The 24,135-nt window shown below is 39.3% G+C and overlaps 2 protein-coding genes across 4 annotated transcripts; one reads left to right on the plus strand and one right to left on the minus strand.

The window, feature by feature from the left end:
• Positions 1-56: 56 nt before the first annotated feature.
• Positions 57-3,466, plus strand: LOC104757555 (uncharacterized). 3 transcript variants are annotated; one of them, XM_010480307.3, is made up of 9 exons: positions 57-227; positions 663-895; positions 994-1,888; positions 2,154-2,221; positions 2,309-2,373; positions 2,464-2,567; positions 2,657-2,729; positions 2,839-3,019; positions 3,122-3,466. In XM_010480307.3, exons 2-9 carry the CDS (start codon positions 682-684, stop codon positions 3,205-3,207), a joined length of 1,686 nt encoding a protein of 561 aa, XP_010478609.2. In that variant the 5' UTR covers positions 57-227; positions 663-681; the 3' UTR covers positions 3,208-3,466. The 3 variants fall into 3 exon arrangements, 2 of the variants coding, with proteins under 2 accessions (XP_010478609.2, XP_087352478.1); XR_015587405.1 differs by having other exon boundaries at positions 60-227; positions 2,055-2,221; XM_087496352.1 differs by lacking the exons at positions 57-227; positions 663-895 and having other exon boundaries at positions 1,750-1,888; positions 2,055-2,221.
• Positions 3,467-12,611: 9,145 nt separating this feature from the next.
• On the minus strand, positions 12,612-20,827 carry LOC147924198 (uncharacterized). Its single transcript, XM_087496663.1, has 3 exons — positions 20,219-20,827; positions 19,394-19,670; positions 12,612-14,425 (listed from the first exon to the last, which is right to left on the minus strand). The coding sequence occupies exons 1-3, from the start codon at positions 20,825-20,827 to the stop codon at positions 12,612-12,614; spliced, it is 2,700 nt and encodes an 899-aa protein (XP_087352789.1).
• Between the last annotated feature and the right edge of the window lie 3,308 nt (positions 20,828-24,135).

Consider the following 24,135-nt stretch of genomic DNA (forward strand, 5'->3'; position numbering starts at 1 on the left):
AAGACTAAAATGCCCCTGTTTAGCTCCTTATTTGTGGAAATTACAAAATCATCCCTATTAATTGCTTCGAATTTCAATTTCCGCCATAACTTCGTCTCCAGGGGATTTTGGGATCCAAAGCCCTAAAAGATCTCTCCCCCGAGTTATCCTATCATCTATCTTCAACCTTTCGCGTTTGGTTCTTCCGATACTTTTTCCGTCATCCCCGTCGTTAGTTTTCCGATCAGGTTGGTAATTGTACGATTCTATGTATGTGTATGTGTGCCTTCTTCGTGTCCCTTTCTTGGTTATTTGGAATCGCTTCTGAGTAGATGCAACGGTTTAGTTTAGCTTCTCGATTTGTGAATTTATGAAACTTGATGACGATTAGCATTGTTTTGTTGTTTCTCGATTCAGTCTCATGTTGTTGTGCTAGATCATGATAACCTAGGGCTTGATTGATTGATGCTTATTCGAGTGTTGCAACTAATTGTTGTTTCCGATTTGGTTTAATTTGTTTTTCTAAAGATGATGAAAGGTTGGCATTGTTTATTCATCTGTCAAATTTTCGATTCCTGCTTGGGCCTCTGGTTTCTGAATTGAATATATATATATATATATATATATGTTTATCTAGATGTTATGTTTGACTGAAGTTTTCTGTGTTTCTCATTGGTAATTAGGCTTCAAATAATTTCAAAGATGGCTGCTGCAAGAGCAGGAGGCAAATCTTTAAAAGATTACTTGAAGAAGTATGAATGTAGTGATGTTGTAGAAAAGAAGAAGAAGAAGAAGAAGAAGCAGAAGAAGAAGCCAGCTAAACCTGAAGCTAAAGGTGTTTTAGTTGTGGATGAAGATCCTGTTTGGCAGAAGCAGGTTGATCCTGAAGAGGATGAAAGCGAAAATGATTCAGCAGGTAAATTTTTCTTTTTACGGTTTCTTGTTTCCTGCAATGCTTTCACTTCTATGATCTAATAACAATTTAAACTGACATGTTTGTTTTGTTCCGTGAAGAGGAAAAACCTGTGGTTGATGAAGACATTGAAGTTAAGAGAATGAGGAGGTTGGAGGAAATTAAGGCAAGGCGTGCTCATAATGCCATTGCTGAGGATGGGAGTGGGTGGGTGGCATTACCTCCAAGCCGTGAAGACACAACATCTGATATTTCTCCTCCACGTAGACCAAGAACTCGTTATGACTCGCCCTCTCCTGAGCCTGAGCCTAGACGCGCGACTGCGGATAGAGCTGAAACAGATATTTCACCACCACGTCGGAGAAAACGTCACAATACGCCTTCACCTGAGCCTAACAGAAAACATGATTCTGATACGTCACCACCTCGCAAAAGAAAAGCTAGGAATGACTCGCCTTCTCCTGAACCTGACGACAAAATGCCCAAAAATATGAGTGAAGATCTATCTCCTCCTCGCAGGAGACAGGTTCATTCTCCATCACGTGGATCTAGTAGAAGGCGTTCTGATTCTGTTGAGTTGGATGATGATTTATCTCCGCCTCGCAGGAAAAGGGATTTACATGGTTCACCTGTCGCAGATGTAAAAAAGGAGAGCAATGACCTTTCTCCTCCACGAAGAAGACGATATCATTCTCCATCACCTGAGCCGGGTAGAAGGCCTGCAAAATCTATTGCCGCAAATGCTGATTTATCTCCTCCCCGCAGGAATAAGGCTTCTCGAGACTCAGATCTTTCTCCTCAAAGAAAAACTGCGGATTCTCGACGTTCTTCTGATAATCTGTCCAGGAATTCCAATATTGATAGCTCTCCTCCAAGGAGACCACGCAGAGAATCACCACCTCCTCAAACAGCTAAGGAGCAACGAAAGACCGGATTGATTAGTGGCAAAGACATTGGAAGTGAATATCGAAAGAAAAAGGAGGATGAACAATTGAGGTAATTATCAGAAAGTAGAATAAGCTTTATTAGACTGTGTTTAAGTGATAAGCATCAGGGTTGTTTCAATAGTATCGGGCAAGAGTGGTTTCCTGTTTTCTGAAGTTTGATGTTGCCTACTTCTTCCTAAGTTGCTAAGATTTTGTCTTTCTGTGTCTTGTAATAGGGAATTCATAAAGAGACCAGTCTTCAGTAACGATGATTTAAGATTCTCGCCTGCACAATTTAGGCTGCTATTTTTCTGACAAATTATACTCCTGTGCAGGTTTAAAAATATGGATTCCGAGCTAACTGGTCAAAATGCAGAAGCAGTGTTCCGTGACAAGATCACAGGTGGACTATAGATCTTTAGTCATTATAAGCTGTAGCATAAATCCATAATCTCATGCCTAACTCCCTGATGCTTCTTGAATATTGCAGGGAAGCGTATAACAAAGGAGGAATATCTTAAATCCAAGCAAAAAAAAGTAATTGAGAAGCCAAAGGTACTGTTTGTTCGTTACTCCTGAAAACATATATTGTAATCTAAATCCGAGACAAATAGAGTTACCAATGTAATTGCCTAATTCTTGTAGGAGATAAAACTGGAATGGGGCAAAGGTTTAGCTCAGAAGCGTGAAGCTGAAGCTAGACTACAGGAACTTGAGCTTGAGAAGGAGAAGCCATTTGCTCGGACAAGGTATTTTATTGGTTCTTCTTCTTGAGTTCGAGGTTGAGCTGTTGTGTACTTGGTTGTTTATCTAAACGGTTTTTTATCTGTCGTTTCAGGGATGATCCCGAGCTTGATCAAATGATGAAGGAAAGAGTTAGATGGGGAGATCCAATGGCTCATTTGGTCAAGGTATTGATAATACTTCTGCTTACTACATACCTATATGATTATGAGTAACCAAGATTGCCTTGTCATAGAAAGTATCATCCTAATGTATTACCAATTTTGTATATGGCAGAAAAAGCGGCATGAGACAACTCTTGTGGATCTAGGAGACGATGAGAAGATGAAAGAATCTGGGTTCATTATACCACAAACTGTGCCTAAACATAGTTGGTTGACGAGAGGACTAGAAGCTGCTACAAACCGGTATGGAATTAAACCGGGTAGACACTGGGATGGGGTCGACCGTAGTAACGGTAAGTTCCTCTGATAGCTTTGTTTTCATTATTCACATTCAAACATTCCATTAGAAGATTAGTTGTCTCATCTGTTATTTTTGTATGGTGTAATGGTATCAGGAACTGAGAAGCGAATGATTCAGAAGACCAATGAGAAGAAAGCAACAGAAATAGAGGCTTATCTCTGGTCCGTTGCAGACATGTGAATCAAGATTTTCTTCGGCAAATTGTGGCGCCTTTCTAAACTGAGGAATTCTGGTTTGAAATGTAAGATAATAATATAGTTTGGCCCGAGTCTTGACCAGTCGGTCTGATGCAGTTGTTCTTTTTTTTTTTTTTTTTTTTTTGATCAAAAATGCAGCTGTTCTAAGTTCTAACGCTATCGAGATTCGAAGTACTAGTACCGAACAAATAGAAAAAACAAAGTTCAAAAGTTTTATTTTAAATCAAAACATGATGAACCCATCGTTGCTACTTGTGTAATGCATGTAATCTAAAGTGTAGATTCGGCAAGTTTATACGGGCCAGCCTAAATGTTTTTTGTTGCAAATTATGGAGGAGACAAAAAGTTTTCCAGAGTTGTAATTTTGAAATTAAAATTCTTTTTTTCTGATTTTGGTTATTGGTGGTGGCAACAAAATTCCTACACCTCTCAAATAAATTTTGTTCTTTCTTCGAAGGTACACGCTCAAATATGTACAGACACGATTTTATTTCTAAGGCTTAGATCTATTAGTATTATTTTTTTGGTTGTAGCATGAATAACATTTTCACTTGGAAATGATTTCATTTTGACAAATTTTTTTTGCTTATATAGTAAAGTATGTTTTTCTTTTAAGTACTACTAGTAGTAAATTCAAACAAAAATCGAATGGGGGAAACAAATTAAAGGAAAAGGATTAAGGGAAACCTGGGAAATAGGGAAAGGAATTGGAAGATAAAGAAGATCACCTGATGACGCTTTTACCTTTTCTAACGTAGGACTATACTATTCATTACTCATTTAGTAACTGCTTAACTTTTTTTTAGTAATTAATTTTCATAACCAAAATTATTACATCGGACTATAAACTCTATATATTAAGTGATCACAAATTACGTTTTGAAAACTTTGTTCGATTCAATCGATTATATAGTTTTTGAATGAAAAAGGTCGTCTTTTTCCATGTAGGAAGACGTTTATAATAAATATATAGCAGAAAAATATAGTAATAATTTGATTGGTGCTGCTGTTCTGGTGTTTCGAAACACTTGCTGTATTTTCCATGTAGTCATGTTAAGGTCCGGAAAGTTAAGTTGCTGTTTTGTTTGGTATGGGATCATTGGCTTCTAACTAAGTGTCTCTGCGACGTTACTAGCTTTTATATATTGACTACATAATGTTAAATTATATTCAAAGAAAAAATAAACTTGTTACAAAGCTTGTTTTAATGTTTTGAGACATAAATTTAAATAGCAATCCTAGTTAAGTCTTGCTGCAAACCACATCTGAATAGTAGGACCTCCACCCTCCTTGGTTGTGCTCACCCGATTACGAACTTTTTTCACTCTTTACTTCTAATAAAACCTTAAAATTTGTAAAATAATATCATACAATAGCCTAATTTGCTTTCAAATATTTCTGTTCAAATTAAACATTGTTTTAACACTTAAAAGGAAAAGGGGAGACATAAGAAAGTACATTTGCCCATGATTTGAAATTGATCTTTTCCTTTTTAACAGATTTTCAAACTGGTCATGACTTGGTAATAGGTGACTTGATGGATGATTATATCATTTTTATTTTTGCTGGTATTATCATTTTCTAATCGAAACTGATCTTTTCCTTTTATATTTTATATTTTTAGTTAGTATTTATTTTTATTTTAATGATAATTCTTTTCAAATATTTGAAACGACTTATTACACTTATCAAATAATAAAGTAATGTTTAATCATATTTTTAATGTTCAATTAAATTTACATGTGTACATGAATGATGTATTGATGTGGATTTATCTTAAACAATGAGACGACAATAACATTAAAACAAACCAATATAGTCGACAAGTCTCTTGACGTTGTTAGATGTGTCATGTGTGCATTTATCATTTAGTCATTCCCATACTTACGAAAACATGCGAGCGTTAGATAAACAATTTGATTGTTTAAGGATCTGGCTGTTAGTCATCTATGCGCATTAATATTTGTCGCCCGTAGCGACACATTTACTAATATCAGTACTATACTGCTTGTCACGTCCATCACTCAAAATTACGTTTTCATTGAAGTTAATAAAATTTGGAAGTATCCAAACTTTACATTTAATATATACATTGTGGACGTACACAAATTGGCAGCATTGCTATTTACTACATTTGTACACAATACAAACGTTCACAATAACATTGATCAGCGTTTAATTGCACGTTCTATGACTTTTGTCAAATAAATAGTCTCACTGTTTTTTTATCCTCTCCGCAATAACTCTAACGGCAACTCTTCTCTCACTCGTTTCTAGTAATCTAAGCCATTTTTAGACCAAAACCATCAAGAACACTTTAGAATAGAATATATCTATATATATATATATATATAAGTCAGTAGCTAGTTTTATTACAAATTAAAACATATAATAAAGTCTGTAGTAAATATATACTATTAATAAAAAAAAAACTTAAATCCCTAACTAATTAATATTAATATTCTTGAAAAAAAAATTTTTGTAATAGTGATCCTAAAATATTATAAATACTCTCTGTTGGATTATTTTAGAAATCGTTGCTTTGCTCGAATAGCTAGCTAAAAGAAGTTTTTGACTTTAAAGCCAATGTCAAGTTTTGAACTCTTATCCGTACTTTCTTATTCATTATATCAATATATATATATATGACCTTGCAAACTGCTTAGATTAATTAAATATATGACGTTAACAAAATATTGTACAAAATATTGTACCTGAGCAGAACCAATTAGCTCAAGAAATTGGTGTTCGCCCTCAGGCACCGAAGAGGGTTCGGAGACCGCTGTTTCAAGAGTCTAGTGTGGATGTGGCTGTGCATCAGAATCCGGTCTTGCAGGCTGAACATGGTGGAGCGGTTACTGCAGGGTCGACGGGCCTACAGGGTGGGACTGGAGATTCCGAACAGGCACCATTGCCAATTGCTTCGGAGGTTTCTGCGTTCCCGGGTCTCGGTACAAAGGAGGGTGAACCTTTGCTGCACGTTGATGTGGGGATGGATTTGGGTCACAAGATCAATCCTGCCATGGGGACTGCTTCTTCTGGTCTTATGGATCAGGTGGTTGCTCCGGTAGCTAGTGAAACATCGGATTCTCCAGTTCTGAAGGCGGGTGGTCTGATTGGGGAAGGTTCCAACCCCCCATTTGATGGCCCAGGTGCGGATTCAGATATTTTAGGAGACGATTTGGCTGAAGGCGGGGAAGATTACCTCGGTGCCCTCTGAAACCTCTTCGTCCTCAACTACGGTGGGGGATAAAGGGCGTAAGCAAAAAGGATTGGCTCTCAAAGGAACTGCTTCAAAGAAGCTCAACGTTTACTTGCGTGCAACACCAAAGAAGCGGCCTGCACCTAAGTCTAACGATTCAGGCAGTGAGGGGCCTAACCCGAAGAACCCGGAAGCGGAGAAGGGAGCAGGGGGTGGGCACAAGCCACCAAAACCACAGAATCATAAATGAGGATTTTAAGCTGGAATTGTCAAGGGTTAGGGAATAAAGCAACTATTGGCTATCTCAGGGATTTGTGGGGGAAGCACAGGCCAGAGTTTTTGTTTCTTTCTGAGACAAGGCAATCTTTTTCTGTTTTAGAACCTTTTGTTGGTCATTTTGGTTTTTCTGATTTAAAAACGGTTGAACCCATTGGTTGTAGTGGGGGTCTTGCACTTTTTTATAATAATAATAAGAATAAAATTAATAATGTTTCAATTTTATCTGCTTCAAACAGACTAATTGATGTTGAGTTATTGTACAAAGGGAAATTAATTTATCTTACTTTTGTTTATGGTGATCCGGTTCCCAAGAACCGGGAGCTGGTTTGGGAACGGTTAACACGGATTGGTTTAAACAGGGATTCCCCTTGGTTTTTAATTGGAGATTTTAATGAACTAAAAGGAAATCATGAGAAGAGAGGTGGCAAATTGCGACATGCTTCTTCATTTGTACCTTTTAACACCATGATTCGACATTGCGGTCTCCTAGAATTCCCTTCTCTTGGGGATAATCTTTCGTGGCGCGGATGGCGCGACAAGAAACCAATACGATGCCGGTTAGATCGGGCCCTCGCCAATGAGGAATGGCATGATATGTTTAAGGATTCTTTTACCGAATACTTAACAATGATTGCATCGGATCACAAACCCATAATTGCGGTTATTGAAGATAAGGTACATAGGGGGCGAAGCGGTTTTCGTTTTGATAGACGTTGGCTTGATAAAGAAGGTTTTTATGATGTAATAGCTGACGGGTGGGACACAAATAAGTCTGCTACTCCCACTTTGATAGATAAGATTACCACATGTCGGAGGGCGATCTCTCGTTGGAGAAAGGCACAAGTACCTTATGGGAGAGAGACAATTGAGGATCTAAAAGCTAAATTAGCGGCAGCACAGGAAAATGATGCCACTACGGTGGATGAACTTGCGGAACTCACTTGGAAATTGCGGGAGGCGTACAGGGATGAGGAAGTGTATTGGTATCAGAAAAGTAGAAGCCGGTGGATGAAACTTAGGGATCATAATACCGGGTACTTTCATGCTCAAACGAAGCAACGGAGAGCTCAGAATCGTATTGTGGGTCTTCATGACCAGCAGGGTGTTTGGACGACGGAGGAGAGTGGTGTCCAAAATATTGCGGAATCTTATTTTTAGGAGTTATTTACCTCATCGGATCCATCGGATTTTCAGGACATGTTAGAGGAAGTTCCTTCCTCAATTACTCCCGCGACAAATGATTTTTTGACACGTGAGGTTACTGAACAGGAAGTTAAACAAGCACTTTTTATGATGCATCCGGATAAGGCCCCGGGACCTGATGGTATGACTGCCCTTTTCTACCAGAAAGCATGGGCTACGGTTAAATCTGATCTGGTTTTACTGGTTAATTCTTTCATGAGGAATGGGGAATTTGACAACAGACTGAATATGACTAATATCTGTCTTATTCCAAAAGTGGATAAACCGACGAGGATGACGGAATTAAGGCCCATAAGCCTATGTAATGTTGGTTATAAGATTATATCCAAGGTTCTGTGTCAGCGCCTCCGCACCATTTTACCATCCCTGATTTTGGAAACACAATCAGCATTTGTTGCGGGCCGCTTAATTTCTGATAATATCTTGATTGCTCAGGAGATGTTCCATGGCCTGCGGACAAACCCGTCTTGCAAGGGCAAGTTTATGGCTATCAAAACGGATATGAGTAAGGCCTATGACCGGGTGGAGTGGTCTTTTGTTGAACATATGCTCCGGCAATTTGGTTTCTGTGATAAATGGATATCATGGATAATGTTTTGTGTTCGGTCGGTCCAGTATAAGGTATTGATTAATGGTCAGGCTTACGGTTCTATTATTCCGTGTAGGGGATTGCGTCAGGGGGACCCGTTGTCCCCCTACCTTTTTATTCTCTGCACGGAGGTACTTATTGCTCATTTCCGTAAGGCAGAACGTATGAAGTTACTTACTGGGATTAAGGTTTCGACTGCCAGTCCCGCCATATCCCATCTTTTATTCGCGGATGACAGCCTGTTTTTCTGTCGAGCTACAAAAGAACAGTGTGAGGTGGTTCTGGAGATTCTTAGGAAGTATGAAAGGGTCTCAGGTCAACAAATAAATTTTCAGAAATCCTCGGTTCAATTTGGACATACGGTGGTTACTGATCTACGGGAGGAGTTGAAAGGGGTCTTAGGTATCACGAACCTAGGTGGGATGGGTTCCTACCTAGGTATCCCGGAAAGCTTAGGGGGTGCTAAGATGAAAATTTTTTCGTTTGTACAGGACAAGCTTCAGGCTCGGGCAAGCGGGTGGCCAGCAAGACTTTTGTCCAAGGGCGGTAAAGAGGTAATGATCAAATCCGTTGCTACGGCTGTTCCTACCTTTGTAATGTCATGCTTCCGGCTGCCAAAGACGGTTACGAGGAAATTGACTAGCGCGATCTCCAATTTTTGGTGGAGCTCGTCTGATCAATCACGCGGGTTACATTGGGTGGCCTGGGATAAACTTTGTCATGGTAAAGATATAGGGGGTCTTGGTTTTCGTTGTTTGGATGATTATAACACCGCCCTGTTGGCAAAACAGCTATGGCGGTTGATCACGGTACCGGATTCACTTTTTGCACGAGTTTTTAAAGGACGTTATTACCGACACTCCGATCCTTTGGATCCAATAAAATCTTACTCTCCATCCTACGGGTGGCGGAGTATGATTTCTGCTCGCTCTCTGGTTAATAAAGGACTTATTAAACGGGTAGGATCTGGTGATTCCATCTCTGTATGGACTGACCCATGGATACCTGCTCAATCCCCGAGACCAGCACTAAGCACAGGGTTACCTTTTGATCCCTTGCTCAGAGTTACAAAATTTATTAACAGGAATTCCAATTCCTGGGATATGGCTCAACTTACGGCTACTTTTGTACCGGAAGATGTTGCTATAATTTCTGCCTTGCCGTTACGACAATCGGATGCCCCAGATCTCTTGGGCTGGCACTTTACTAAGTCTGGTAAATATTCGGTTAAGTCAGGATATCATGCCCTTCGCTCCAGTAAAATGACATCTTCTGGGTCGAAGGTCTTTGGACCCGATATAGTGCCACTGCAGGCTTTCGTTTGGAAAATCAAATGCCCACCAAAGCTCCGTCATTTCATGTGGCAAGTGCTTTCTGGTTGTGTTGCGGTTACGGCGAACCTCCGCAAACGTGGTATGAGCTGTGATGCTACGTGTGGTCTGTGTGGTTTTCAAGAGGAGACGATAAATCATACTCTCTTTACTTGTCCACCTGCTCGGCAAGTCTGGGCCTTGTCGCGCTTTCCGACGGGCCCGGGCTCATTTCCTTCGGAATCAGTGTTCACAAACCTGGACTTTCTTTTTTGGCGGTTTAACAAAATTCCGGACTATGAATTTTTCCCTTGGATTCTATGGTATATCTGGAAAGCGCGTAATGATAAACTCTTTAGTAATCTCGACTCTAATCCCCTAGCTATCTTGCGTTTAGCAGAGGATGAGGCAAGAGCCTGGGCATTGGCCCAAATGGATGATATGGTATGCCCCCCGGAGACCCCGGGGGTGCAGGGACATAATGCCAGTGGAGGTTTAGGATTACCTAGATCTCCATCGAGCTATATGTGTTTTGTAGATGGCTCTTGGAAAGCAACAGATTGTTATGCGGGTAGAGGATGGTTCTGTATTTCGCCCTGGGGTGAGGCCCCTACTAAAGGTGCTGCTAACCATCGCCGTAGTCTATCTCCTCTTCATGCTGAGGTTGAGGCCCTTATTTGGGCTATGCGCTGTATGATTGGAGCGGATAATCAATCAGTGGTTTTCCTCACCGACTGCTCTGATTTAGTGAAGATGGTGTCTTCACCCGCTGAGTGGCCAGCTTTCGCACCATATTTAGAGGGCATACAGATGGATAAGGAGGAGTTTACTTCCTTTTCTTTGGTCTACGTCCCACGCTCCCAGAATGGTAACGCGGATAATCTTGCACCGCGTGCTCGTACTTCACCGCAGTTAATTACCTTTGTTAACGATTTTCCTTCACATTGGCTCGTTTGAGCCAATCTTGTATTTGTTGTCAAAAAAAAAAAAAAAAATATTGTTTTAGATAAACCTATATTAACACAAGTGCATTGTAATATATTGTTGGAAATTTGAAGATTTTGATGGTAGTTTAAAACAAAATTAAAAAGATGGTAGTTTAGGAATTTAATTTACATGAATATTATGATATTCAAATGTTTTCTTATACATAAATGGAATCTGATCTAATTAACTATATATGTAGTGAAAAATGAAAAGATGTCTAAAACGGAACGTAAAAAATAAAATAAAAGCCCTAAAGCTGAAAAACATGTTAGTAATTTTTATAAGTAAAACAAATCTAAAAGACAAAATATGATGTAAGACAAGATGGGAAACGTTTTTGGGGACATTGACTATACTTTTCTTGCAAATTAATCAAATCTCTCAAGTCTCAACTATAATAAACGTTAAAACAATTTGTATTTTACCATATAATATATTATTTTTCAAATGTTTGTCTATAGTCTATTTGTTTGCAAAACCTTTCGATCTCTCGTACATCTCTTCTTCATTGAAAGATTAATTAAAAAATTATATATATTCAAAGTTGATGCAGTTCTTTAATAAAAAATAGATATTTTCGACTTAAACTATTATGTTATAGTAATAACCAAAAATATAAGCTTTGAACCCAAGATGTCATAAAAATTTAGGTTTTGATAGAATTTCTTAAAATGATTAACATATATATATATGTATATATAGAGCTTAAATCACAGAAATTTTGTATTACAATTACTACACACATATATATATATATATATATATATGGCATTAATATTATTTTTCTCACTCATGCTCATATATGTATTGGATATTTTATTTGGAGTTTTGCTGTCCCTCTGTTCGAAGCATTCTTTGCTTAAAGACAGGTTAGCCCCAGGAATAAAGCCAAGTTCCCACCCCCAACGTTTTGGGTTAAAGAGATGCATTTTATATTGATGTCTGATTTTATTTCTTTTTAAGAAAGTTTAGCATCGTCGAACATGCTTAAACTAAATTGCTTTTATACACTGCACCTTAGATCAAGTTTCCATGTTTATGATAACAGATCAAACGACAGTTCGATCAATAAAAAAAAAATTAGTTAGATGCTTGTAGTAAAATATACTACTGGATGTTTGATCAGAAGAAAAGTTGAACAACAAAATAAATCATAAATATTTACTGTAATTTTTTACTATTTATAGTATAGTAATATTCAGTATATAAATTTTCATTTTGTTTCACATACAAAACTTCAGTGATTAGGACAAACTAACAAACTTTGGTATTGATCATAAAATTTGATAAACGATCCATCCTAAAAGAACTTCGTCTTAATTTTACTGATGTAATATCATCCACAAACTAAAATAATAATTTTAAAATTTATTAAACTGATTTATATATATACATATTTTTTCATTAAAGTGTATTAGTTTATGACTTTATGTAGGTATTGACAAATTTATTTTGGTTTATGTAAGAATTTAGAGGAATTGACTACGATGTTTTTTTTTTATAGTGATGTTAAATCATTGTTTGCTTAATTCAAAATTTGTTATAAAAGGATTAACTAATTAGCTTACTTAGTGTACGGATTTACACAACTAGTTAGTTCATGTACAACTTTAACGTGATCATAAATCATATATTATGACAGAGAAGTCTAATGCCTATTACTTAACCGCGAATTAACGTTAACGATATTATAAGCCTATGAAACTTAGGAGAAGGATCTCCTAATGCCTACTAATATTTAGTAATTTTATAATCAAAAGTTTGTGTTTTAGTTTACCATGCATTTTTTTTTTTTTTTTTCAACCAGACTATAATAGTTAAAATAGAACTCCAAGATTGGTTGCCCAAACAGGAGGATACGAGTTTACAAAGTCAGATTCTGAAGATAGAGATCGTGAAGATCGAGCTAGGCAATCAGCTCGGGCATTTGCATCTCGTGGAATCTTGGTGAGGCTGAAGGAGGAATAGGAACTTCGAAGCAAAAAGAAATCCTCCAGCAGATTAGAAAAAGCCGGCCAGTCTTCCGGCGTCTGCACCATCGCTACTAACTCGACACTATCCGTCTCAAAAGCCTGACAATCTACTCCCGCCACCAGTAAGGACTCCATTGCCCAGATCAGCGCTTGTAATTCTGCATGAAGAGGGGATATACTCCGACGGTGGCTCCGTGCTCCCAAAAGGATCGTTTTAAGATCTCCATTACAAAACCACCATCCCAAACCCTGGTAGGGGTCTGTACCTTTCCAAGAACCATCGAATTGGCATCGGGGAGAGTTACCCCTGTCCTCCGAAAAGGACGGAGGATCCAGAAAATTCACCGAGAAAGACTTGGCCTCTTCCCACAATAGTTTATCCGTAGCCGCTTGATTCAAGATCTCAAGAGGTTCTACCTCAACTCCCTGGAACACTTTCTTATTCCTATCTTTCCAAATTGACCAAATAATCCAAGGTAGTTGAAGTCCTATATCCGAAACCCCAGAATGCAATGACGCCCGCCAAAAAATAAAATCTAAATTTGCATAAATCGATGTGTATGGAAAACCCCCCGGGTCCAACCGGATAGGGGACAACTCCCAAATACATCGAGACCTAGGGCACTCAAAGAGCGTGTGATTTATAGTTTCCACTGCAGACCCACATCTCTTACACACGGTGTCACACCGAACCCCCCGATGTGCAAGACGCTCTAACACAGGTAAAGTACCTGAACCAATCTGCCAAAAAAAGTGTTGGATTTTGGAGGGTACATCAAGTTTCCACGATTGGGGCCGCAAAGCCGTACACGTCGGCCCATACTCTACATCCGTAATCAATTCCCGAGCTATCCGGTATCCTGATTTGACGGAATATTTCCCAGATTTAGTATAATGCCATATTAATCTATCCGGTTGATGCGTTCTACTAACCGGCATACTCCGAATTAGTTGTATATCCCCCGGATCAAAAAACTCCTCCAAAGTAGGTAAATGCCAATCCTTAGTCGCCGGATTAATTAAATGATTAACCATTAAACTCGGAAGCCACATCTTCCCTCGACCATTCGCTGGTCTAGGACAAGTATCCGGAATCCATGGATCACGCCAAACCGAGATGGATTTACCGGTGCCTACCGCCCATCGCGCCCCCTGATCCACCAAACCCTTGGTGGAATAAATATTTCTCCAAGCAAAAGACGGGTTATATGGTTTTTTTGCCATAAGAGGATGTTTGTTCCTAAAATATCGACTTTTCATCACCTTAGCCATTAAAGACGTTGGATAGTGGATTAGACGCCAAAACTGTTTGGCCAACATAGCCTCATTAAATTGTTCCAGAGCTCGGAAGCCAAGTCCCCCTTCAACTTTATCTTTACATAATTTGTCCCACGCAACCCAATGCATACCACGAGCTTTATTATTGGATTTCCACCAAAAGGTGGAAATTGCACTTGTCAACTTAGAAGTCAATTCCTGAGGTAGTTTATAGCACGACATAACATGGGTCGGTAATGCCAAAGCCACTGATTTAATCATAATTTTCTTTCCGCCCTTCGACAGACACTTTGCAGACCAGCCATTTACACGATCATCAAGCCGATCCTTAACGTAGCTAAAAACCTTAGTTTTTGAACCTTGAAGATTCTCAGGGATACCTGATATATCATGGTTTTTGTGGTTTTTAACCATGATATAAGGAGTCTTTTAGTGTCTTTTCATTTGTTTCTAGATTGTTTTTGAGTCTTTACAGGTTTTTAGCATGGATGGAGCAAAGTGGAGCGATTTGGATCAATTTGGAGCAATAATTTGGAGGAAAGGAACTTGGAGTCAGAACAGAGAGGGAGTGTCGATCGACACTGCCTTAGCATCGATCGACACCCTCTTTAGGCGATGAAGAATCACAAATTTGGAAGTTTTACAAATCTGCCCCAAAGTTTTCCATAATTGCAAAACAAGTCCCTGACGTGTTTTAGGACATATAAATAGTGTTTTTAGGTTTTCCAAACCCTCAAGTTTCATTCTATCAAATTTTAGCGCCGTTGTCGGGGACTCTCTGATCTACCATTAGATTTAAGTTTTTAATTTCGTCTAAACTTTTCTTTTTATTTTCTGCTTACACGTTTTTGTTTTTCTTCTCTTTGGTGTTTCAGGTGCATGCCTCCTAGACCTCACACAAGGAGCAACAAATCTGGTCCTACTTTGAATTTGACAAACAAAGAGTTGGGAAAACTGGAACGTGAGAACAGAAAGGCAGCTAAATCTCTGAAGATGGTTAATACAATCATTCTTATGCGTGATGAGGCTGGTGTTTTGAGGGATCAAGAGGGCCACTTGCGCAATGAGCATGGCCAAAAGCTTGATGCAGAAAGGAACGTGATCCCTGAACCTGTTGTCAACGAGCAGGCTGTTGTGAACCAGCAAGCTGGTGTCGTTGATAATCCGGATCTGGGTGTCGATCGACACCAACCAGGTGGCATCGATCGACACCAACCTGCAGACGTGCGTGGAGCTGCCAACCACGTACATAACCCAGTTCGACGACAGGAGAACAACCGGGATCTGATCAGGATCATTGCTGACTACAATCAGACTGATCTGGTGTATGAGAACCGGTCTGCTATTGTTCCTCCCCCTTTTCAGAGGAATGATTTTGAGTTGAAACCTGCGTACTTTCAACTAGTTGGGCAGAGACCTTTCTCTGCTTTGCCCAATGAGAAGCCTCTGGACCATATTGAGCATTTTGAGGATCTTGTGACCAGTATCAAGGCTAGTGGAGTGACTGAGGACTTCATATTCTGCAAGCTCTTCCCATACTCACTTGCAGGAGAGGCATCTCAGTGGTTGAAGCAGTTGCCAGCTGGATCTTTGACATCTTGGCAACAAGTCAAAGTGGCTTTCCTCAACCATTTCTATGATTATGCAATGTCAGATAAGTTGAGAGTCAAGCTATCCACTTTCAAGCAAAGACCAGATGAAGCTTTCAAGGCAGCTTGGGTGAGATTCAAAGCTTATCAGAGGGACTGTCCACACCATGGTTTTTCAAGGGTACAACTGTTGAGTATCTTCTTCAGAGGGTGTGACTGAAAGTATCAGTTAGCTTTGGATGCTGCAAGTCATGGAAACTTCAAAACAAGATTTCCAGAAGACGCTGAAGTTTTGATTGAGAATTTAGCTTCTAGCAATAGCACTAAGGGAGCAGATGCTGAAAGGAAGAGATTGCATGGAGGATTTGATTCAAACCAGTTAGCTTCTGTTAATGCTAAGCTGGATTCAGTGCATAATCTCCTTTTGGGTAAGAAATCTGTTCATTTTGCTGCTGAGGTTGAGACATATGAGCCAGAACCTGATCAAGGACACCAAGAGGAAGATGTGAACTATGTCTATGGGAATCAGGGACAGAGATTCGGTAATCAGCAAGGAAACAGACCTTACAATGGTGACCAGAAGCAGCAACAAAACAATGGCTATACAAGGACCTATGGGAACTCATCTTATCAGTCTCCACCTCCTAAGAATTCTTCAGAGAGTAGAATGGAAGCCATGCTTGAGCAGCTTTTGCAAGGACAAGAGAATTTGACAGTGACATTCAATGGAAAGATTGACAATGTCTACACTGAGCTGAATGGAAAGATAGAAGCATTGAATGTTCATGTTAAGAAGCTGGAGGTTCAAGTTGCACAGACTGCTGGGTCTGTAAAACGGCAAGAGAATTATCTTCCAGCAAGAACTGAGTCAAACCCCAGACATGCTTGCAGTGCCATATCAGTGAGAGATGAAGATGATGGTGAAATTTTTTCTGCAGAACAAGGAGAAAAATCGGCCAATCTCTCGGTTTCAGATGATGGCATCGATCGACACCACCTGGGTGTCGATCGACACTCATCTCAGACGGAACCAAAAGCTGCGAAATCTCAGGTTCCAACAGTTGAAAGGGTCTACAAGCCTAAGGTTCCTTTTCCCAAGCCAATAAAGTCTAAGCAAGAGATGGAGGAAGCTAGATGCAAAGCAATGATGGACAAGGTGATGATTGAGATGCCTTTAATTGATGCAGTAAAGCTTTCACCACCTCTTAAGCGGTATGTGAGGAGAATGGTATCCAATGGTTTGAGCCCTGAAGAAGGAGCACTTCTTACAAAAGATGTCAGTGCAATTCTGTTGAACCAGCCTGTACAGAAGAAGAAAGAGAAGAAGCAGGAGGTGGTTGTCTCTAAGGAAGTGAGTGCAATCATTCAATGTAAGACTGCTAAGAAGTTACCAGATCCTGGAAGCTTTGTACTTGATCGCTCTATCTCTACAGGAAGGTTTGCACACTCACTTTGTGACCTTGGTTCTAGCATCAACTTGATGCCACATTCTGTTGCTGTGAGACTTGGGATGACAGAATTCAAGCCAACTCAGATTTCTCTTATCTTGGCTGATCGCTCCCGAAGAACTCCTGAAGGTGTTTTAGAGGATATTCCAGTTAAGGTTGGAAATTTCTTGATACCTACTGACTTTGTGGTGCTGAAGTATGACCAAGAGCCTAAAGATCCTCTCATCTTAGGAAGATCTTTCTTGGCTACAGCTGGTGCAGTCATTGATGTGAAGAAGGGACACATAGCACTGGATGTGGATGGTTTGAGTATGAGTTTTGAGATGGATACATTGAGGAGGGCTCCTACTATTGATGGACAGACTTTTTCTGTTGAAAAAGTTTCTGCAATACGAGCATCAGGCTCAGTGTCGATCGATGCCACCAAGAGAGTATCGATCGACACCCCTCCACGACCGCGACAAAGCTTGTCCAAAACTGATGCTCCAAGTCAGAAACCTATTCCCAAACAGAAGAGTCATCAATCCACACTCCAGAGCCCTCAGGTAAGGCCAAGGTATGCATCTTCTTATCCTAAACTTCCTCCTATCATCAACAAGAATTTCAAAGAGATAAAACTGTTTTGCAGTTAACCAAGCCACGAGATTATCGTAGAGCGCTTGTTTCTTCTGTTGATGATTTTGCAGGACAGAAAAGATACCCTCCCATACCTAAGTCCTGTCCTGGTCCTGTTCCTAACATCCTTGGCAAGCCTCATGCACCTAAAGCTTATACACCACCTTGGATGAAGAGGACTTCAATGCAATGTTTTGCTCCTACGGATGCCTGAACTCCAACACAGTCAAGCTAATGACTGAAAACAAGCACTTAGTGGGAGGCAACCCACTGGTAGGTTTTTCTTTTTCTTTTGCTTTTGATTTTTATTTATTTTATTTTATTTTTGCTTTCCTCTTACTTGATAACACTGGGGACAGTGTTGTTTAAGTCTGGGGGAGGTTAGTTACTAACTATGTTTTTTTTGTTTTTGAGTTTCAGTTATGTCAGTCAAAACCATAAAGTTTGAGTCAAATTTTTCAAAATTTTTCTTTTTGTCTTTGGGAATTATGATCTTGACTAATGATTTCTCTTATTTGGCTAACACTCTAATGATTATTTGTTTATGCTTGATCTCAGAACTGAAGCTTAGAAAGACTATGAGCCTTATCAACAATCCTGAAAGCCCTTATTCAATGGATATCTGATTGATCTAACGTTGTCTCAACTTTTATCAGGATTTTAACCGGACTTAATCTCTTACTTTGGGGTTGGAAATCAGTGGACTAGACTTCTTCTTCAGGCCATACAAGACAATGCAATTTTTCAAAGTATTTCTCCCCTCTCTCTTCCCTTCAGTGCTTTTAAAAAAAATATAAAGAGAATAAAAGATGAGATGATTTTGATCAGTTTAGAGAGGTAGGTAAATTACCAGTGACCTCATTATTCTACTCTTGAGTCAAATGATCACACAAAGCTTGGAAGCGAGGGGTAGGTAAATTACCGATGACCCCGGTATTCGCTACACCTTTGCTTAAAAAAAAATTATATCCAAAAAAAAAAAAAAAAAAAAATGGAAGTGAGAAAAGGAAGAGGAAAGGAGATGTAAGAAGAATGTCTTGCCTGAAGAGAGTCCACATGCCACTGATCAATACATCCAAGGTAAGAATTCACCTTATTTGTGCTTTAATATTGACTAATGAGATGACAATGGAGATTTCAGAGATTCCAGAGGATTGTGGGATTTGAGTAAGGAATGTTGATGTTTATCATGGTTAAGTATAAGAAGTAAGTTCTTGAGTCAGGTAAATGAAGAGTGCAAATAAGAATCATCATGCAATTGAGTGAGTTCCCTGTTTTCAAACTTCTTTCACAGGTCTAAGTTTTTGTTTTGCTTGAGGGCAAGCAAAGGCTAAGTCTGGGGGAGTTGATATATCATGGTTTTTGTGGTTTTTAACCATGATATAAGGAGTCTTTTAGTGTCTTTTCATTTGTTTCTAGATTGTTTTTGAGTCTTTACAGGTTTTTAGCATGGATGGAGCAAAGTGGAGCGATTTGGATCAGTTTGGAGCAATAATTCGGAGGAAAAGAACTTGGAGTCAGAACAGAGAGGGAGTGTCGATCGACACTGCCTTAGCATCGATCGACACCCTCTTTAGGCGATGAAGAATCACAAATTTGGAAGTTTTACAAATCTGCCCCAAAGTTTTCCATAATTGCAAAACAAGTCCCTGACGTGTTTTAGGACATATAAATAGTGTTTTTAGGTTTTCCAAACCCTTCGACAGACACTTTGCAGACCAGCCATTTACACGATCATCGAGCCGATCCTTAACGTAGCTAAAAACCTTAGTTTTCAAACCTTGAAGATTCTCAGGGATACCCAAGTAAGAACCCATGCCTCCCTCCTTATCAATCCCAATAACGGATTTTAACTGGGATCGAATATCCGTAGTAACCTTTTTCCCAAACATAATAGATGATGTAGTCAAATTAACCTCTTGACCTGAAGCTTTGCCATAGGAACCGATTATATCCATAACCGTCCTACACTCCTGGAAAGTTGCTTTACAAAAAACAGACTATCATCTACAAACAGCAAATGCGAAACAGTAGGACTATCACGGGCGATAGTAATACCCGTCAATTTTTCCTCCCTTTCAGCCTTCTTAATATTAGCTATCAAGACTTATGTGCAAAGGATAAATAAATATGGTGATAGTTGATCCCCTTGTCGTAACCCCCTCTGAGGTCTAATAAAACCTCTGGGCTGACCATTCAGAAGAACTTGGTACGAGACCGACGATACACACCACATAATCCACGAAATCCATTTCCTATCAAATCCCAACTTGACCAGAACCGCCTCTAGAAAATCCCACTCTACCCGATCATATGCCTTACCCATATCCGTTTTAAATGCCAAAAATTCCGAATTACACCGACTATTAGTATTTAATCCGTGGAACATCTCCTGAGCCACCAGGATGTTATCAGTAATTAACCGTCCAGAAACAAAAGCTTATTGTGTTTCTGAAATCAAGCGAGGCAATAGGCGTTTTAAACGGAAACACAACACTTTTGAAATAATCTTATAGCTTACATTACATAGGCTTATAGGCCTAAACTCCGTCATCCGCTGAGGCCGATCCACTTTAGGAATAAGACATATATTAGTCTCATTTAAAAGCGGATCAAAACTGCCAGTGCGAAAAAACTCAGCAATTAAAGCCACTAAATCTCCTTTGAGAGAAGACCAGAATCTTTGAAAGAACAAAGATGTCATCCCATCAGGACCTGGAGTTTTCTCCGGATGCATAGCAAACAAAGCTTGTCTGACTTCCCTTTCCGAGATATCCCGGATAAGATCTCTGTTCATACCTGCCGTAACTTTCGGATCAATTGCTTGGAGCATCTCAGAAATACCTCCACCGTCGGATTTCTTGAACAGATCCTCAAAATATGTTGTAGCTATATGTTCCATACCCGACGCTGATTCATCCCAAACATTATTTGCACCAAATAAACCAATTATCCTATTCCGAACCCGCCTTTGTTTAGTGGATGCATGGAAATATGATGTATTTTTATCCCCAACTCTTAACCGAAATTTTCTGCTCTTTTGTTGCCAATAAATCTCCTCATCCCTGTATGCCTCTTTCAATTTCCTCTCAATTCCCCGAATATCTTCCAGTGAAACCGAATCATCCATCTTCGCATCATGCAGAGCAGTCTTCAAAGAAGAAATAACCGATGGACCAGTCCTGACATTATTTTTCCTCCACCAGGAAATTGAATTCCTACAGTTCCTTATTTTATCAACAAAACCCGGAGTCCTAAAATTCCGTGTACGATTCCATCCAAACTCAACCGCTCCAGCTAAGCCCTCCTTCCCAACCACCGCTTATCAAACCGAAATTGTCTTTGCCTCCTTCGGACCGCCGTCAAACAAGTTGCTAAGATTGGACTATGATCCGAACCTATCATCTCCAAATACTCTACTTTCGAGTTGGGATAGAGAGCATGCCAGTCTTCATTACCTAAAGCCCGGTCTAGTCGGCAACGAATCACTTGATTATTACACCGATTCCCACGCCAGGATAATTGATCCCCATAACATGGAAATTCAAGCAACCCACAATCCTTAATCATTGAAATAAAAGGTTTGAAGGAAGAAGCTGACCGCAAGGCACCACCCTGCTTCTCATGATTACCAATTAATTCATTAAAGTCTCCAGTAAGAAACCAAGGATCAATGCGAAAAGATCCAATATCCGTTAATTTGTCCCACACTTTTCCGCGATGTTGGGGAACCGGGTCACCATAAACAAAAGATAAATAAACCAAATGATGACCAAAAACAGCTTTTGTATCAATTATACGGTCATTATGAAATAGAACTGAAAGATTTATTTCATCCTTATAAAATAAAACCAAACCACCACTAGCCCCTCGGGGTTCAACAGTAAACAATTTATTAAAACCAAATTTAGATTGAAATTTTTGTAAATAAGAAGAACATTTTTTTGTCTTTGATAAAAACAAAATATCTGGTCGATGCTTCCTCCACAAATCCCCCAAATAATTCTCTGTCAGATCAACCCCAATGCCCTGACAGTTCCAACTAAGGACCTTCACGTTTTAGCCGGCGGTTTCGGGAGAGCCCCCATCCCTGTTTTCGCTGGTCTTACTCCAATGCCAGCAGACTTGCCATTCCCAGCCTTGATCCCTTCTTTCCCCCTCCCAGTCTGTTTGTTACCTTCACCTGCAGGTTTAGATAAAGCTTTAGCTAGCAAACGTTTACCAGGGGATGCTAAAATCAAACTAGGGTTTCTAACTACTTTTTTAGATATAGTAGTAGGTCTCCGTAACCCCTTATCTCTCTTAGTGCTTATGGTGACCTCTTGCAGAGCAGATTGAACTACATTCACGTCCAGATCAAGCAATAAGGAGGAAGAGGAAATACCTTTCAGATCCTCCACATTGAGGGCAAACTCACCCGCACCCACATCTCCCAAGCCCCCAGTGGTTTGTGAGGCCGCAATCTCCCCCTCTTCTGGAGGATTAGCAAACAAATTGTCACCTTCCTCAAGAAGATCATCGTTTGCCTCATCAAACTCTGATCCTATCAAATCCTGGTTAATCCCGTGAGAAGGTGAACTCTCCATAGCTGTTTCTTGTTGAGCAGTCCCCTGATCAATCGCTTCAGAACCATCACCCATCAACACTTGAGATTGCTTCTCAATGAGACCACTTTTAGCCTTGTAAAGTGGTTTTGGCCAAGCCTTCCCTTTCCCCTTACGGTTAAGAGGGAAAGAGTTAACCTGTCCCAAATAGCTCCCTTGTCCCCTTTGAACCTCTCGCTTATCTCCCGAATCCCTTGTAACTGCACTATACGTCCTTTTCTGATCTCGAACTGAACCATGGGATCGAGCCTGCTGATAAGGACCCGCCCCACTCGCACCAGCAGTAAACTCAAAGGCTTGGAAGTCCAAAGCTCGCTTCACAACCTTCCTCGGTTTCTCCCAACCCCCATCAGAATGAAAACCCCCTGGATTCCCACTACCTTGTTGTCACTGAGCTCCTCTCTTGTCAGTTTGCTGATCTAAGACCTGCTTCCCAACATCCTTAATCTTCTCTGGACAAGATTTCTCATCATGTGTAAGACGAGAACAAATCCCACAAAAGCCAGAAAGCTTCTCATACTCGAGAGTCACCACCACTTCATCTCCAGATTCAAACGGCACCAACAACTGGAAAACAATGGGATTAAAATCATTGACAGTAACACAAACACTGCCAGATTCTTCATCAATATCCCGGATGATACCAATCTTCTTGCCAATAGCCTCCAAAGTAGCAACCTCCCAAAGAACGAATCAACCTACCATGCATCTTTTTATATATAGGAATCAAGTGAGTTTTTTTTCTACAATTTTTATCTAAAAGAACGAAAAAAAAATCGATGAACAACACGACTAAGTAAAGTCAAGCTCGTTCACCATCATATTATCCTACAATTTTTAAATGATTCGGACTATACATACTTACTTTCAAGCTACATATGATTATGTGAAACTTCTCATGCATGGTGATTAACCTTTTATGTTATAGCTAAATATGATTTTTAATTTGTTATAGAGTTCCAGTTCAACTGTGTACTTTCTTCGGAAATTTTATGATTAGTATGTTAATTGTAACGTTCAGTGAAAATTGAAGTAATATCTTTATTAATATTTTTTTGCATCTTTAGATGATACCATAACCACCATCACTGTTTTTATCCCAAATATATCATCATTATTAATTATCCCCAATATTAAGAATGCTTGTCCGGAAAACTCATTTCACATTACACTTTAACTTTTAATAATCCCATAGTTGAGTGAAAGTATCAAATTAAGTGTTTGCTTGTCCGGAGTATATTTTTGAAATTACATAACATATGGTATGAGATAAAAAAAAAAATATATATACATAACTAAACGTCAATTTTGCAAAGATCTTGTGTACTAGAGAAAGTTTTGGTTAACCAATCAAGAAAAAGACATAAATAAGAAACACTCGAAAGCATTACAGTGCATAAATGTACCATAAACATTAGCCTAATAAACATGACAAAAAAAACCACATCACATGTGGAAAAATAAATAGAAATAGTTGTATATGCATCCCATACTTAAATTCTCTCATCCACCATGCCAACATTAATCCACGATGGGGACACTATCTAAGCTAAGCAAACACACTTCAACTTGAAACACTTTCACACTATGAATTCATCGTTTCTCTCTATTCATCACAAGCGGATGCTTCTTTACTCATTTTGTAGAAACATGATAAAACAAAATTAAAAAATATGTCACACACACATGGATCATAACCAAAACAAGACAAAACGATGAAAACATATGTATATAATAATCTTAAATAACTAAAAAGAAAAAGAAAGAGAGAGAGAGATGATGAGATGAGAGAACCCACAACAACAACACACACACATGTACATGACAAAACAAA

The sequence above is a fragment of the Camelina sativa genome, chromosome 17 (genome assembly GCF_030686135.1).
Source record: "Camelina sativa cultivar CO46 ecotype springtype chromosome 17, ASM3068613v1".
Lineage (NCBI taxonomy): Eukaryota > Viridiplantae > Streptophyta > Magnoliopsida > Brassicales > Brassicaceae > Camelina > Camelina sativa.

Excerpts from the sequence above, each read along its gene's own strand:
- LOC104757555 (XM_010480307.3), top strand. The coding sequence starts at position 682 with ATGGCTGCTGCAAGAGCAGGAGGCAAATCTTTAAAAGATTACTTGAAG. Across the intron at positions 896-993 it reads AAGCGAAAATGATTCAGCAG|AGGAAAAACCTGTGGTTGAT; the intron begins GTAAATTTTTCT and ends TGTTCCGTGAAG. Across the intron at positions 2,730-2,838 it reads CAATGGCTCATTTGGTCAAG|AAAAAGCGGCATGAGACAAC; the intron begins GTATTGATAATA and ends TGTATATGGCAG.
- LOC147924198 (XM_087496663.1), bottom strand. The coding sequence starts at position 20,827 with ATGGATGATTCGGTTTCACTGGAAGATATTCGGGGAATTGAGAGGAAA. Across the intron at positions 19,671-20,218 it reads GGCCTATAAGCCTATGTAAT|GAGTGTAGGACGGTTATGGA; the intron begins GTAAGCTATAAG and ends GCAACTTTCCAG. Across the intron at positions 14,426-19,393 it reads TGCAAAGTGTCTGTCGAAGG|GTATCCCTGAGAATCTTCAA; the intron begins GTTTGGAAAACC and ends ATGATATATCAG.